General features: G+C 56.4%; 1 protein-coding gene across 2 annotated transcripts in view; it reads right to left on the bottom strand.

Moving 5' to 3' along the window:
* The window catches only part of COL5A1 (collagen type V alpha 1 chain), a 211,582-nt gene that overhangs the window by 77,771 nt on the left and 116,930 nt on the right, over positions 1-16,881 (bottom strand). For both annotated transcript variants that reach the window (XM_050759704.1, XM_050759706.1), the window contains exons 18-26: positions 15,610-15,663; positions 13,024-13,077; positions 10,860-10,904; positions 8,638-8,691; positions 7,873-7,917; positions 7,317-7,370; positions 7,016-7,060; positions 5,908-5,961; positions 1,355-1,399 (exon numbers count right to left, since the gene is read on the bottom strand). In XM_050759704.1, coding sequence (XP_050615661.1) covers positions 1,355-1,399; positions 5,908-5,961; positions 7,016-7,060; positions 7,317-7,370; positions 7,873-7,917; positions 8,638-8,691; positions 10,860-10,904; positions 13,024-13,077; positions 15,610-15,663 — 450 coding nt within the window. The remainder of the gene's footprint in view (positions 1-1,354; positions 1,400-5,907; positions 5,962-7,015; positions 7,061-7,316; positions 7,371-7,872; positions 7,918-8,637; positions 8,692-10,859; positions 10,905-13,023; positions 13,078-15,609; positions 15,664-16,881) is intronic.

Below are 16,881 nucleotides of genomic sequence, written 5' to 3'. Positions count from 1 at the left end.
GCCTCTCATCCCAGCTGAAAAGCCAGCTCTTGGAACAGCGGGCCTGTGCTGTGGGCTCTACGTGCCAACCGCCGGTCAGCACCAGTTCCGGGTGCTGTGCAAGCACTGGTGGCCCCAGGTGCTGCCTCCACCTCTGATGATAAGAGGCTGTGCCCAGGGAGGATGGTTGGTAAATGACCCACTGGAGGCAGCAGGAACAGGGTCTCTCATGGTGAACAGAAGCCAAGGGCCGAGGGGAGCGTTCACCCCAGTGGCTGCTGTGACTTTCAAGGAGAGGAAGCAGGACAGAAGTGGCGAATCTCAGACCCCACTGGGTCTCAGGGGCAGCATGTTGGAGAAGTGCCACTGCCAAGCAGGCCTGGCACTGGAAATGGAACCCCTGTGAGGACTGGCGCTAGCTCTGCTGCCCTGGAAGGTCAGTCCTGGCCCACTACACCCTTGGCAGGGGGCGCTAAGACCAAGCCCCAGACCCCATCTTGCCTGTACAGACCCTGCTTCAAGAGATAAATGTTAGTCAGGCCCAATCCCAGAGCCTGTGACAAATGGGGCCTCTGGAACCCTGGTGCAGGTGGGCCTCTGCCCTCAGCCCCGGGCTTCCAATGACCATGAGCTCAGTGTGAGGTTTCAACACACAAGTGGTCTTGGGGTGAACAAAGGTTGGGGCACACCAGGACAGCAACAGCAGTCCCCGCTGTCTACTCCTCCTGTCTGGAGGCTCTTCCCACAGAGGCGCTTGCAGCCCGGCAGCTTTGTCATGAATCACAGTGGAGAGAAGGCGCTGGTGAACGCGCTGCATGGGACCCTCACAGGCCCAGCAGGCCCCACAGGAGGAACCATGAGCCACTCACAGTGCCAGACACAGGCATCCGCAGAAAGACCCCATCCCTGGCACTGGCATGACCTGGCAGTCTGTCCCTGTTCATAGCAGCATCTCCCTAAAACTCAAAGGCCACCCAGCTTGTGCAGATTCAAGGCCAGGGCTGAACACCGAGACACTGCCCTGCTGCCCGCATCCGATCTGGTCATGGGCACCTGATCTGGTCATGGGCACCCGATCTGGTCATGGGCATCTGGTCATGGGCACCTGATCTGGTCATGGGCACCCGATCTGGTCATGGACAGCAACTGGAGGGTGGGGTGAGGGGCAGTGACCCAGACGGATGCCCCGCTTCTCAGAGAAAAGGCCTGTGTTCCCCCTAGGCTGGGTCCCTTGGCAGAGACGCCTGAGGAAGGTCTGAGTGTCCCCGGCTCCTTCCTTTCCAAGCTGGGCGTCCCTGAGCAGAGGCTGAGCCCAGAGCACCTGGACCCGCCCCGCCTGAATGCTGAAGGGTAGGAGGGCACGGAGAGCACCCACCTGACCTCCTTTCTCTCCTGGAGGGCCTTCTTTGCCAGGGTGTCCCTGTCACAAAAGAAGAAGCCTTGATTAGTCAGCGCCACTCCAGAAAGCAACCTCCCTCGCTTCCCCTCCCTGCCTAGCATCCATGATCATGGAGCCCATTTCCCTCCCTCCCCAGGAAAACTAAGAGCACCAAAAGTTGAAGCAGCCGGACAGGCAGCCAAGCACAGCCCGGCCTCCCTGGGCCTGCGCCAGGCCCTGAACCTCGACTGCTTCATATGCAAAATGGAAACAATAAGCCTGACCCTGGCCCGACCCCGGCCACAGTCAGAGCGACTTCGGGAGTGTGCAGCAACCCCCAAGCGCACAGGTGACCTGCACGGTGGCTCCTGACCCGGCCAGAGCCAGCCCCGCCCTGCAGTGCAGGTCCACAGACCAGCGACCCATGAGTGGGGACAGGGCCAACAAGGGCCTCTTCCCCAGGTCACCTAACAAGATGAATCTGCATGATAACCAGCTGGGACTAGGTTCCTGGCATCCCTGCTTCCTGGACTAGCAACTGCTGAGCTGTCTGCAAACCTCGGAATCTCTGATTGTTGGGGAACCAAAAGTAAAGCAAGGTTGGCGCCGGGTGGAGGGTTAAGGCGCGCGGGGTGGAGGACAAGGCGTGTGGGGTGGAGGGCTAAGGCGCGCGGGGTAGAGGGCTACGGCGCGCGGGGTGGAGGGCTAAGGCATGCGGAGTGGAGGCTAAGGCGCACGGGGTAGAGGGTAAGGCGCACGGGGCGTGGAGGGTTAAGGTGCGCGGGGTGGAAGCTAAGGCGCGCGGGGCAGAGGGTAAGGCGCGCGGGGCGTGGAGGGTAAGGCGCGCGGGGTAGAGGGTAAGGCGCGCGGGGTAGAGGGTAAGGCGCGCGGGGTGGAGGCTAAGGCGCACAGGGTAGAGGGTAAGGCGCGCGGGGTGGAGGGTAAGGCGCGCACGGTGGAGGGTAAGGCGTTTAACTTGACTGAGGGGTCCCAGCACATCCATAAGTCTTCAAACAGTGCCTCATTTGAGACCCACACCCTGGGGTCTCCACCTGGCCTCAGGATGGAGGGGAGCTGAGGGAAGGTGAGGACCTGTGCCCCACGTGACAGGTGCCTAGCCAAGGCCCTAGGAAGGACCTGTGTCTCCTGCCTGCCTGGACCTGTACTAATTCCATTCCTAGGAATGCAGGTTTCTCTGACCTTCCAACCCAAACGGGTCACTCGGTTTAATGCCTGTGAGCTCAGGATCGGTGAGCCAAATGTCCAGGATAAAAACAGAAAGATCATCAATGTTCACTGTGCAGAAATGCAGTTCCACCAACAAGGATTCAAGGAAAGAGGCCGGGCGGGGTCTGGTTCTACTCCTGAATACACTCAACCTGCTGTGTGAGCTTGGGCAGGTCACTTGCCTCTCTCAGGTGTAACACGAGAGGGTGGCGAGATGCTCTTCTACCTTGAGTGGCCTAACGATGATCTGAGACTTTTTCTAGACACAGTAGCATTCAGAAGACCCAAGTCCCGTCGCCTGAATTAAATGGTTTGTGTGTGACTTTCAAATTTTTATTAGCTGTCCAGTTGGATTTGATGCCTTTGCAGACAGCCTATCCTAGCAAGTGAGTGGGAGGGTGCAAAGTTCCCCTTGAGGGAGGCTTTGAGGAAGTCCAGGCACCTGTGGGACCCCACTTGCTGCTCCAGCCAGGAGGGGACATGCTTGGCCACCATGCCGCCTTCCAGAAACAAGGCTGATCGCGCCAGCACCTCACGGTGGCCGGGCTGGACCTGGACAAAGCTAACGGGAGGGTGTCCTGGTCCAGGGTGGCCGGGAGAGGTTCTTTGTGGCCCTTTATTACAGTTTCTATCAAGCACAGACACCGTTCTGTGAAGGACCTGGCGGGTGGATCTGCAGGGGGGCCAAGAGCCCGGCTCTGGACTGGGCAGACCCAGCCATGGCTGCTCGAGGAAGCCCCCAGGCCTCTCCCCATGGTCATTTCCTCAGTTCCAGGCTGGAGATAACAGCACAACTGCACACACAGCGCTGCTGCGGAGACGCACAGAGCGTTTGCAAAGTGCTCAGGACCGCGCCCACCCAGGGAGCGCCACGCAGAGTTAGCGGCCGGCATCACGGCGGCCTCCATTCCCATCCAGGCCAAATTCCTTTAGGTATATTTTCAGTTACAGATAGAGAATGGGAGTAGGCAGTGGGGGGAAGCACAAAGCTCCCTTATTAAAAATGTTTGAACAGGAAAAGGCAGAAAGGAAACGTCACAAGATAACCATGACTGATTTTCCTGCAAAGCCGGGCAGGACCACTTTCCCCTTTCTTTCTCCTTGTGTGCGTTTCCCAGTATTCTATAATGAGCATTGCTTCTGTAATGGGAAAATCATAAAGCTTACATTATTTGTATTTGATATTTTCTGATTTAAAAAGTAATGTATGTTCATCTTAGACAATTAGGCAAGTGGAACTGGAATTAAAATCCTTCATCACTTCACTGCACGGAGTGGCTGTGGCTAATTGTATGATAGAATCATCCATTGTCTCTGCATATATGCATGTGCCACTGGCATGGTAGATCATTTTTAATTTAATATTACATTGTGAGCATTTTCTCATGTCACGGAGTATTTGTCTAAATTCAATTCTTACTGGCTCTGTAATATTCCACTGAGCCGTAATTCACTTAACTATTTCTCCAGCGTATGGTATCAGGAATATATTCCACTGAGCCATAATTCACTTAACCATTTCCCCAGCGTGTGCTATCAGGAATTATTCAACAACATATTTCAAGGTATCGAGTCTGCTCCGAAGCACCTCATATTTCTTGATGGATTTTAAGTCAATCTTCCTTTCTTTGAAACCAAAACCAAAGCAAGAAAAAAAGAAAACTCTGTAGCGTTTACCCTCAATGTGCTGCCTTGTAAAGGAGAATTTCTAAAAATCTTTTCTTTCCTCCAGATTGGTGCGAGACGGCTGGGGCTGTCTTTGGGCCTACCCATGGCTTCCTTTTGTTCGACGTACCTTCATGCGAATGGGGTCCGCCTATGCTCACATTTTAAGGTTTAAATTTGGGCCGGGGAAGGGACATCTTAAAGGCCCTTCCTTCCCCCAAAGAATATAAAAGGAAACTGCAGGCTCTTTAGGGACCCCAATTCTTTGGAGGTTTCAACATGGGGAGGGGAGTTCCAGGGAGAACAAGTTAGGTCAGCTGAGGGCCGAGAGAATGATCTTGTCAGGAAGGTGAGGTGCGGCCCCCTTCACACCCAGGCCCCCCTCCTCTCCTCAGAAGGAAAGTGGGGTGTGGCCTGCTTCACACCCAGGCCCCCTCCTCCCCCTCTGGGCCCAGCCACCCTCCCCACAGATTGCGGCCCATACTCCATCGACATCACAGCCAGCAGCACGGGAACAGAAAAAAAGGCTGGAAGGACACACGTCCACCTGCTATCAGTGGCTAAATCAGGAGATGAGATCAAAGGTGGTTATAATTTACTGTAATTGTATTTATTTTCCTAATTTTCTATAACGAGATGTGCTGTTTTGATAATTAGAAAGGGCAATGAAATGTCAATTAAAGGACACAAATAACGCATTGGACAATGAACCACTCAGTGCGCAGACTCCCATGTGGCCAGGTGACCACGGGGCCCCACAGCTGCCCACGTGGGGATGAGAAGGCTCCACTCTGCTTGTTCTGATCAAGAAGGGGTAGTTTGTGATGTGGGAGTCACTGGGCCGACTGACTCAGCCTGAGGGATGCTGCGTGGTGAGCAGTCTCCGATAATCGTCAACATATTTAACTTCCTTGTTTAGTTTTCAACAGTGTTATTAAAACCATAAAGCACACGGTGTCTTCAATAATTAATTCTGCTAATCTCGTTTGTGAAATAGACTCAGCATTAACGGAATAATCAAAACCAAAACCGCAGCAGGCACTTACAGAGGGTGGTGGGTGCAAATCAGCTCACACTCGTGTACATGCACGTGTGCACGCACGCACGTACGCATTCTGAGTGTGTTCTACTTCCTCACACCTACGCCCTCCACACAGCTTAGCCACAGATTGGATTTGTCACCAACTCGCTATTTCCAGGCAGAATCTAATTTGGCTCCACAGCTGTGCCCGCACACATTGCAAACGCGTTTGCTCACCACCTCCCTTCTCAGTGCGTGAACACTAAAAATACACACCACGTACCCTGCCTCTTCGCTTCCAACCCCGGGGATGGAAGCGATGGCGTGAAGCCCGGCCCAGCCCTCCTCACGGCTCAGCACGCAGGCCTGACTTCAGTAATTAATCAGCACACCCTAATAAATAGCTAATATTCCTACTCGTGCAATCACCACTCGTTGATTCAAACACATGATGCTAAGGGGGTCCAAAACCCAAGAATGACCCAGCAGTCAAGCTGGAGACCAAATGGGTCTTCATCAACAGAGCCAGAATGAGTCAGTGCCGGCCAACAGCCCCAAAGAGCCTGGGCCCACAGCCCCTGTCTGCAGGGAGGAGGTGGGGAGAGTATGCAGGGATGAGGGGGGCAGGGCTACTCACCGGGGGTCCGTCAGCACCGGGCATTCCTGGAAGGCCTGGTTTACCCAAGGGACCCTAGAACAAACCAGAGACTCCGTGAGGCTCCGTGAGCCTCCCTAGGCTCACCTGACCTCTCTGTGGGCCCCCAAGGTTACTTTTCAACATTTCTGCCCGCACAGCGTTTGCTGAGAAGTGTGGTCAGAGGCACTGGGTCCCTGGCTGTGAGGCATGTAGCCACAGTAGCGCCCTGGGGGCAGCTCCACCGTTCTGATCACCTTCAGGTTTTGCTGTAGGAACAGAGTCAGCCCACCAAGTGCCCCCATTCTTCTCCACATCCACCTGCTGCATGCTGGGGCCCAGGAGGGCATCACCCGGCCTCCGCTGCTCTTACGGTGCCGTGCCTTCTTCAAGTGCTCCCACCACCCTGTCCTCCCGGGTCTGTTCACACAAACACCCCAGGGCGGGGCAGGGCATCCCGCAGTGTAAGGCCCACAGCCTCAGCATCCCACAAACACCAGCTCCTGGAAGGTCCCAGGCCCGGCAGCAGCCCGGCCCTCTGTGTTTCTCAGGCCCCCCGCGGATTATCATGCACTCAGAACCACCCCCTTGGAGGTGTTTTTGCTGGTGGCAACCAAGGCGCTTCGAGCTACCTGAACTATCTCGTGCCTGGTTAAGCGACAAACCCTAGAAGGGCAAGTGCTTCTAGCTCTCGTTGCAGGGCCCAGGACAAGGTAGGCTCTGGAGACACAGCCAGGTTGCCAAATTTAGCGAAACTAAACTAAACCAAAATAAACAACAACAAAACAAGATGCCCGGTTAAATTTGAATTTCAGATACACAATGGTTCAAATTTAACTGCACGGCCTGTATTTTTGTTCCTTGCTAAATCCAGCAACCCCTGTACATACTAGGGAATGAATGAGGGAACAAATGTATGAATCAGTGAGACACGGATCCAAGATTCTTCTCATGCTTCTGGCCCAGTTCTTGGCACTCTGAGCTTTGGCATCTCTTGGGAGCACCAAGATATACATTGAGAGCTGGTGGATATGAGGGGTCCTCCTGGGGCAGGCCAGGGAATTCAACTACAGGTGGGCAGTGGCCCGCAACACAGCCCAGGCCCACCTACCTTTTCTCCTGGAGGACCAATTGCACCCTGGGGGCCTGGAAGACCCTAGGAGGGAGAAAGAGCCAGAAAGGGAAGGTGAGGGCACTGATTGACTCAGAACCCTGCCCTGCCATCCGCCCATCTTCTCATTGATGTCTCCCTCATCCGGGCACCAACCCAGGTCCTAGTCTCCCTCCAGATAAGAGGAGGGGCTGCAACTTGGAGGGGACAGAGCTGGCCGTTCCCTCCCAGGGCTCGGGGCTGAAGACACGTGCCTCCCACAGCCGGATCCCCGTGAGCTGCCTCTCCCGGGCTCACTTACCTGAGCACCTGGATTACCCTGCTGTCCCGGGGGGCCAGGCTCTCCCTGGGGACCCTACAGGAGACAAAAGCAAAGGCACTGAAGGGGGCTCTGGGAACTGGACCCCCTCCCCTGGGTGTCGTGTGCCCCCTCACTGGCCTCCCATCTTTTCAAACTGCTCCCCACTGCCTGATGCCAGGGGGAAGGGAAAGGCGGCCAGGTTCCACCACAGAGAGCAGCACCAGGACCAGGCGCCTCTGAGGCCGTGGAGGTTGACTCTGATGGAGTGAGCACTAACTCGTTTATGCAAATACACCTAGACATCCGTCCAGGAAGGAACACATGAGAGGAACCGACCAGAAATGATATATCGGGTAGAAAACTCCCAAGTCGCCCCATCATGCTAAAGTCTCCGGGTGCCACTCGCCACTGGAGGGTGGGTGCCACGGAAGAGGGTCTGCAACCTGCCCTTCACGTTCCCAGCTGAGGTGGACGGCGATGGACCTCCCTAGCGGGGCGAGGAGTGTGCCCAGGGAAAATGCCCCTGAAGCCGGGCCACGGGACGCCAGGGACTTACCACATTTCCTTTCGGCCCCGGCTGGCCGTCCATGCCCGTTACACCCTGTGTGCGATTTTAAGAAGAAAAATATGTAACTGAATGCGAAATAACTCACAGTACTCAAAAGGAAAATCCCACTCAACCCAGCTCAGATGCCCGTCCTACAAAGAATCAGAGGACGGATGCTGTCTGGGGAAGGGAAAGACCTGACTCCGAATCCCGTCCCAGAGGTCCACGGGTCAGCCCCGGTAACCCTCGGCTAAAGGTTAACTGAGCTGCCAGGCCCCTGCATTCCACGGGGCAGGCCTCAGGTTCTAGAAAACCAGGTCACACGGGGCTGGGAAGGCTGAAGCGGGCAGGCCTGGCCATGGGGAAGCTGCCCACCAAGACACGGCCCCACTGGAATCAAGGGCTTCCGCCTCCTTCCAGAATGTTCACAGAAGCTGCTGGAAGTTCTTTCTAGCGGGGAAGAAACGTGACATCCTGGGTTTTGGCTTAGAACTGAAATAGCACGTGCTGTCTGCCGGGAGTAAGTGCAGCCAAGGTGAAGCGGACGTGTGAGGCCGGCAGCCTCGGGCCTCCACCTGCGAGGCCGCACCTGCTGGGGCCGTGTCTACAGCGTCTGAACGTCAGTGTCCCACTCACGCCTCACACTGGCAGCAGGCAGGCGTCACAGGGGCCAGTGCAGACTTCCTGCCTCTGTGCCCAAGTGGCCACCGGCTGGGAGGTGGGGTCTTAAAAGTCAAGATGGGGGCAGACAAGAAGAGTGGCGATAGGACTTACGGGAGGTCCGGGAGGACCTGGAGGCCCCTTCGGCCCAAGCAGACCACGTGGCCCCTGTAAGAGGAAAGGGAAAATAAAGGGAAGACAGGTTTTAAACTCGGGCAGAAATCCCAGCCCTCCTCTCTCTGTCCCCTATGCCCGCTTGGCCCTGACTCCACCCAGAACCCCAGTTGGTGACTCAGGCCTCCCGGCCTCCCAGCGTCCAGACTCCCTCCCAGCCTGCTGTGCTGCCTCCCTCCACCCCACCCTGGTGCTGGGAACCAGGGGCAGGTGTCTGGAATTGGTGGGAACTCAGAGAGAACACTATGGGGCACCCTCAGGGAAAGGAGGGTTTTCAAGCTGACCGGCTCCTCTGACACTTGCTGGGGCACAGACGCTCCCCCCAAGAATCATCACGCAATTACATTCCACCGCACAGAGCCCTTGCACCCCATCCTCATTATCAGCTCCCTCTCGAATTCCCCTCCGCAGCAGCGACATACAACTGTTTTTATGATATCACAGGGTCCGAGGGTGCGGGCAGGAAGGCGTCAGGCGAAACTAGTCCCTGGCGGGAACCCCACAACTGAACGTGCGGAAGGAGGCACGGGGTACAGATCTTTTCCAGGACGCTACTCTGGTCAGGAGTTGGCACGCCCTCCCCGGTGAGCCAGGGCTCCTGCAGAACAGTCCCCGCTTACGGCAGGTGGAGTGAGATTCCGGGAGCACTGCCTGCCACCCGCGGGGAATTACGGAGCCTTCACCCCAGGTACCTGGACTTCAAGTGCTCTTAATTTTGACAGAACCTTTTCAGATTCTGTAGAAGGGAGATCCTTCCCCCGCTCATTGCCTCTTAAATGTTTCCTTCGTTATTTTAATACCTAGTTATAGCAACGTTTCTTGGAAGCTAACAGCCCAGAAGGTATTGCTTGGACGTGTGTTAAGGAGAGAGTGGAGTTGATGAATTCTCCTTAGAGGCTAATCAGACATCTGGGGTATAATTTAGTCCCAAATGAGTCTGCAGGCGCCGACCCCTGCCTCCTCTACGCAGTGCCTGCGATATTTCTCATCAATTAGCACCACCCGATGCACGCAGCCGGGCTGACGTGGCTACGAGAAAAGAGATGCTTTAAAGCAACAGCAAATGAATAGTAATGAATGTCCTCTCAGTCAGGACATTTGCTCTGGGCCTAAATATATGTCCGCTTAGGGAAGAGCTTTCCCATGCCCGGGGCTGGGGCAGTCTGCTGGAGGGATCTGCCTCTGGAAGGGCGGCCACTGAAACAGGCCCAAGCTCGGGCTGACTCAGGTGTGTGAACCCCGCCCCTGCCACGATGCCCCTGATGCCACTGTGCTGCCCCGGGACCCCTGACAATGCACTCAGATCCCCTACAATGCCCTTGAACCCCCCATGCCGCCCCCTGACCCCCACAATGCCCTCAGGCCCCCCATAATGCCACTGAACCCCACCATGTTGACCCTAGACCCCCCACAATGCTCTCAGATCCCCCACAATGCTCTCAGACCCCTCACAATGCCCTTGGGCCCCCCACGATGCCACTGAACCCCACTATATTGCCCTAGACACCCCCACATGCTCTCGGCCCCCCCACCATGCTCTCAGCCCCCCCGACAATGCTCTCAGACCCCCCACAATGCCCTCGGATGCCCCATAATGCCACTGAACCCCACCATGTTGCCCCTAGACCCCCCACAACACTCTCAGACCCCCCACAATGCTCTCAGAACCCCACAATGCTCTCAGACCCCCCACAGTGCCCTTGTTCCCACCCATGCTGACCCCGGACCCTCCCAATGATGCCCCGGGACCCCACCATTTTGTCCCTGGAATCCCCAATGCCCTCAGACACCCCACACTGACCCCAGACCCCACCATGATACCCTCAGACCCTCCACAATGCCCATGGGCCCCACATATTGCCCCCTGACTCCCCACGATGCCCCTAGACCCCACCACACTGCCCCTGGACCCCCACAACAACCCTTGAGGGCCGTGCTTGCTCCTGTAGGCAGCTCAGACTTCCTCCTGGGGTTGCCAGCCAGCCTCGCCTGTGCCTCCTCTCTTTGGTTTCCCTGGGAAATGGCCAGGTCCGTCTGTTCTCAGGTCGAGCCCTCTCTCATCTAAGCTCCTGGCTGATCCCAGATCCTGCTCCAGCAGGAGCCTTGGACAAAGCCTTTCTCCACACTGAGCCCCCACCGTCCCACTCAGCCCACAGACTTACGGGCTCCCCAGGCAGCCCCCTGGGCCCGACTTCTCCGTCGTCACCCTGCAGAGGAGAAAAAAAGGCAAGGTTAGAGGAACGAGCTGTTAGCCTGGACACCAGTTTCCCCTCAGTGGGGCACAAGGGTTCTCTGGCTTGGGGCTGCTTCACATATGCCAGGTTTACCAGCCCTGGTACCAGCTGGGAAGGCCTGGAATGTCCTCGCTCCCAGCAAGCTGCTAGGTGTGCAGACACTGCAGGTGAGGCCTGCAGGTGAGGCCTGAAGGCTCTGAGATGCCGGCTCAGGAGCTCACATACCACAGCTCTCCAGAGGGAAAGACTGGGCAGAAAGATCATATAATTGAAAGGATTTGGTGACCTTCATAAATGACAGACTCTGGGGCAGAGCATCAGGGGAGAGTCACAAGATCCCCTGGGCCGCCCTCTGGGGAACCAGGTGTCCCCCCTGGGGTCCTAAACAGCTGGGAAAGTAAAGCAAGAAGAGGCTTCCTCCTGGCTGCAGAAGGGGGAGCCTCCCTGGCTCCACCGCTTCACACCCACGGGCTGCCTGCAAACGCTGCCCCTCACCAAAGCACCAGTGCCCCTTCCCACCTGCCTCACGTATGCAAGCACGCATGCTCACACACAGCCTGCCTGCACATGCCTACACATACATGCACACACAGACCCTATGTGTGCACGTGCATACACAGCTGTGCTCACACGCTTGTGCACATACCCCCACGCATGCACATGCATACACAGCCATACACACACGCTTGTCAACACACACATAGACCCTGTGCATGCACGTGTATACACACACACTTGTCCATACACACACCACACACCCTGTGCATGCACGTGCATACACAGCCATACACACATGCTTATGCACACACACACACTATATGCATGCACACACATACACAGCCATATGCACACTTGTAAACACACACACACCCTGTGCATGCACGTGCGTATGCAGCCATGCACACATGCTTGTCCACACACATACAGCCACGTCTGCATGCATGCACACAGGTACATGCACACTCCCTGCACATACACGTGCACACAGCCACACATGCACACACACACACGTCCTCTCAATCAAGCAGCACTGACATCTAGAAGGGTCCCTCTCTCCTTCCTTATCTTACAGCAGACTGTGCTGAGGCCCAGACAGGAGCAGGTGCCCCGACCACGTCAGCCTGAAAGCTGGTGAGACAGAAATGCCCCTGGAGCCGCTCCTCTTTCTCACCCTCCAGGGTTCCTTAAAGCTTTTCCCCTAAACACCCCTTACACACAAAGGTGTCTGAGTGACTGTGGTGCCTGCCGGGAGGAGCTTAGAAACTCACAGCCTCATACATCCCATGCCCCAGTCCCACTGCGCTGTGGCCTAGAGATCACACTTCGCCTCCACACACAAAGACGGCATGGCAGATACCAGACCCCAGCCTGTGCGCCCATGCTGGGGAACAGCTCCCTCCCGCGCTCCGGCCCCACTCCGGCCGCAGCCACTCGCTTCCCTACCTCCAGGCCCACAGAGGGTTATTCCAATCCCCCCGCCCTCCTCTGCTCCCCAAATCTCAGCTTTCTGCCACCTGCATGCCTCCAGCTAACTCCTCATCTGGACGAGATAAGCAGAGATGCCGAGCTCAGTAAACTCTCTGGCCACCTTTCCTCCCGGTGGGGTTCAGGGCACCTGTCTCCTGCAGTGAGAGCTGACAGGTGGCCCTGGGCTCCGTCCACCGGCAGAACCAATAGAGTCACTAAACGTCCACCGGCAGAACCAATAGAGTAACTAAACGTCCACCGGCAGAACCAATAGAGTAACTAAACGTCCACCGGCAGAACCAATAGAGTAACTAAACGTCCACCGGCAGAACCAATAGAGTAACTAAACGTCCACCGGCAGAACCAATAGAGTAACTAAACGTCCACCGGCAGAACCAATAGAGTAACTAAACATTGCAGTCAGGGTCTCTCCCATGCCCCGCAGCCTCTTGGCATCTGATCAATTGCTTTGCCCACTGGGAATCCCCCTCTGCCCTCTCCCAGCTGGCCCTCCACATGCAGCAGGCCGATCCCACACCATCGGCCTCTCTTCTGCGGTCTTCCTGCCCAAATCACTGAGGAGCAGGGCAGGCAGGAGCAGTCAGAGGGACGGCAGAATACCTACCCTCTCTCCGTCGTCTCCTGGAGGTCCTGGCGGGCCGGAAGGACCAGGGTCACCCTAGGAAGTGAAAGGGTCAATGTCAGCCTCTCCTGAGCAGGTCATGCAGGGCTTGTCCAAGGTCCACACTCTGTTTTTCTCTAATTCTGACAGTAAGATTCCCAAGCTCTCGAAAGGCCCTTCCAAAATGAGGGAAGGTTCCTTAGGAGATCACGTGTGCCTCGGCTGGGCTAATGTAGGCTGCAGACTCTCACCTGAGTCTCGCCATGATGGCCTGAAGATAGGAGGGTGCTGGACTGAGCACCCTGCGGGGCCAGGCAGGGCCACCCACGTGGGCAGCCTCAGGACACTAAGCCAAGGTCTGAGCTATCCTCGGCCCAAGTCCTCGAGGTGAAGCAGCCTCACCCTCGGGAAGCGCCGCCTGCCTGCAGCCTCAGAGCGCGCATGCAGTGGGTGCTCAATATGTGCTCATCAGTCATGCAAAAGGGCTGGAGCTGAGTCACGGACGGCCTTCGTGGCCGTGCTCTTTCCATGTGGTTGTTGGAGAACACAGATGCAGCAGCTTTGGATAAACGGCAACAGCCAAGCCCTTTCTCAAGGCATCATGGAGGGCAGCAGGCTGTGCTTACGGGCACAATCGACAGAGCGGTGGGGTGAGGGTGGACGTGTGGGTGCACGCATGTGTGTGTGCGGGCATGTGTGTATGTGAGTGCACATGTGTGGGTGGAGTGTGCAGGGGTATGTGGGGTGTTTGCATATGCATGTGTGCATGTGGGGGCATGGGGGACATATGTGTGTGTAGGTGTGCATGTGTGTGTGCATGTCAGTGTGTGGGTATGTGTGTGCAGCATGCGTGTGTGCATGTGGGGGTGTGGGGGTATGAGTGTGCATGTGTGGGGGTATGTGCATGTGTGGGGTGTGTGCACATGGGCATGTATGTGTGCATGTGGGTGTGAGTGTGGGTATATGTGGCACCTGTGCACGGGTATGCATGTGTGTGGGTGGTGTGCACATGTGTATGTGTGTGGGGGTGGTATGCATATGTGTATGCATGCGGAGGGGTGTGGGTATGTATGCTTGTGTGCATGAGTGCGTGTGTGGGTGTGTGTGCATGTGTGTATGTGAGTGCACGTGTGTGAGTGGAGTGTGTGGGGGTATGTGGGGGGTGTGCACGTGTATGCCTGTGTGCATGTGGGGGGTGGGGGTGCATATGTGTGTATAGGTGTGCATGTGTGTACGTGTGTGTGCATGTACAATGTGTGTGGATGTGTACACATGTATGCAGCATGTGTGCATGTGTGGGTGTGGGGTATGAGTGTGCATGTGTGCATGTGTGGGGTGTGTGCACATGTGCATGTATGTGTGCATGTGTGTGTCAGTGTGGGTATGTGTGGAGCCTGTGCACCTCTGTATGCATGTGTGTGCATATGTGTATGTGTGTATGGGGGTGGTGTGCATGTGTGTATGCATGTGTGTGTGTGCATGTATGTGTGGGGTGTGTGGGTGTGTATGCATGTGGGTGGTGTGCATGTATGTATGCATGTCAGGGGTGTGGGTGTTTATGTGTGTGCGTGTGGGTGTGTGGGTGTGTGTGTGTGCGTGGGGGGCTGTGTATGCATGTGTGTGCATGTGTGTATGGGTGTGGGGCATGTGGATGGGTATGCGTGTGTGTGCGTGAGGGTGTGCACGCACATACGTGCCTGTATGTCCTCGATGTGCTAAAATATAAAGGAGCCATCAAAGAAATCTACTTCAAAGAAAGCAGGTCAGAGAAGGAACATCTGACAAGCTGTGAAAAGCCCTCGTGTCAGGCCCCCAAATGGCCTGAGAAAGCAGGGCGGGTGGCCAGGATGGGCCTTCCCCACCACACCTCCTCCATAGGGCGTGAGATTGCAGGCTTTCCGTCACGTTGTTGTTGAAAGAAGACCACAGTCTATTGAGACAGATGCAAGAAGATTCAAGGGGCTTGGCTGTTGCTGTTTATCCAAAGCTACCACATCTATGTTCTCCAACAACCACAAGGAAACGGCACAGCCAGGAAGACCCCCAGTTCCCTGCACTAGCTCGGGACTCACGGGACACACTTTCAAGTTCATCCATGCCCGTTAACAGGGAACAGGGAGACACCTGGCAGGTTTTGGTGACCTGGTCTCCTCATGGCCACTTGAGATTGTCCCCGACCCCCTGGGACCACCACTTTAATATTGCAAAGTGTCCTTGGCCGCCCCTGAAATGGCAGCTGCTTGGATTCCGTGAAATGTTCAAGGACTCCATGAAACAGATCTCTAAAAGGAAGGGCTCCTTCCCTGCCCCCTTCACGCCCCTCAGGTGGGTCGGCCCGTCTGGCTCACTTGTCACAAGCTGCAGATAGATAAGAGCTCCAGTTCCTTTGGGCTGGTCACCCATCAACAAAGACATCATTTGGGGGCTCTCTGCCATTTGCTGACTCCCGTGAGGTTTGTATAGTGACTGTTGGAATGGCGGAGACCTGACGCCATAGGAAATCTGAGGCTGCCTGGAAGGAGAAGGACCCCCCAAGAGACACTTCTGCTGTCCATCGTCATGCCCGTCTCTCGCAGAGGAGATACTCACCCTGTGGCCCTTCTCGCCCGGCAACCCAGCCAGGCCGTCGAAACCCCGGTCACCCTGCCAAAAGGACAGAAAGGCTGCCTCAGAGGCCACCCTGCACACGCAGACAGCCCGTGATGTGATGGCCGCCCCGCCTTGGACCATGTTTCACGCAGCATCTATGCATCCTGAACGCCACTGGCCAGCCCTCTCCCCATAGGCCCCCGCTTTGCATCTACAATCCCAGCCTCTTCCCCTGCAAACACCAACACGGGCTGCAAAGGGAGAGATGGCTTTCGTCCCCAAGTCCCATGCCGCAGGACCCGATGGATCCTTAGTCACGTGGTATTTTGGCGACCGCCGCAGTGTCCTGTGTGTGTGAGTGTCTGCCGCTGATCTCCCCCACCCCAGGGAGGCCCCAGGAGAGGGTCCCCGTGTGCGTCCGCTCGTGGCTGCATCCACAGTGCCAAAGGGCTGCCCACGCGCAGGAGGCACGCGTGCCCATTGGTGGACGGGCCAGCACTGGCTACTCTCAGGTATCCTGGCTCTCTGGCCGACCCCTCCTCTGCATGCCCTGGAGCCCGGGAACAGCGCCCTGTCTCATGGGTGTGCACACCAATGTGGGGTGATGTCAACGATGGGACATTTTAGGCTTTCGGTCATGTTGTTGAAAGAAGACTATGGTCTTTTGAGACACAGTCAACAAGACTGCGTTTCCTCCTGTCACCCCAGGCCACCTCACTAGCTCGGGACTGACGCGATGCACTTCAGCGTTCATTCACGCCCGTGAAGAGGGAACAGGTGTAGTTGAGCCCTGGCACTTTTTTGGTGACCCGGTCTCCGATCTCCAAATCACAGCTGCCGTCCCAAGGTGCACGCTTCATAGAAGGTCAGTATCTCCCCTGTCCCCCATCGCCTGGGACAAATGCTTCCAGGAGGTGAGGAGGAGGGGTGAGCCAAGACCGGGGCAATGCTCACAGCAATGCTGGGGCACAGGGGTGGATACACTGAGCACAGCAGTGGGCGGGCACGGGTGGCGACAGCAACAGCTGGCGCATGCCTGGTGCAGGTTCGTTCATGCCACACACACAGGCCTGCCTTTAGCCACGGGCAACATCTATTCACCTCCACAACACCCAGGAGCCCAACTGCATAAGACCTTCTGGCCCCTGGACTTGCCATAGGCCCCGCCTGTGCCCCACATGTAGCCTCATCACCTGCACAGCCACGGATGGTTTTCACAGTTGGGATCCCACCCCCATCCCTGCTCGCCACTGCTGGAAGGGAGCAAATGTC

The sequence above is a fragment of the Macaca thibetana genome, chromosome 15 (assembly GCF_024542745.1).
Source record: "Macaca thibetana thibetana isolate TM-01 chromosome 15, ASM2454274v1, whole genome shotgun sequence".
In the NCBI taxonomy this organism is placed as follows: Eukaryota; Metazoa; Chordata; class Mammalia; order Primates; family Cercopithecidae; genus Macaca; species Macaca thibetana.
The sequence above is the reverse complement of the archived record's forward strand: the minus strand, read 5'-3'. Positions and strand labels throughout refer to the sequence as shown.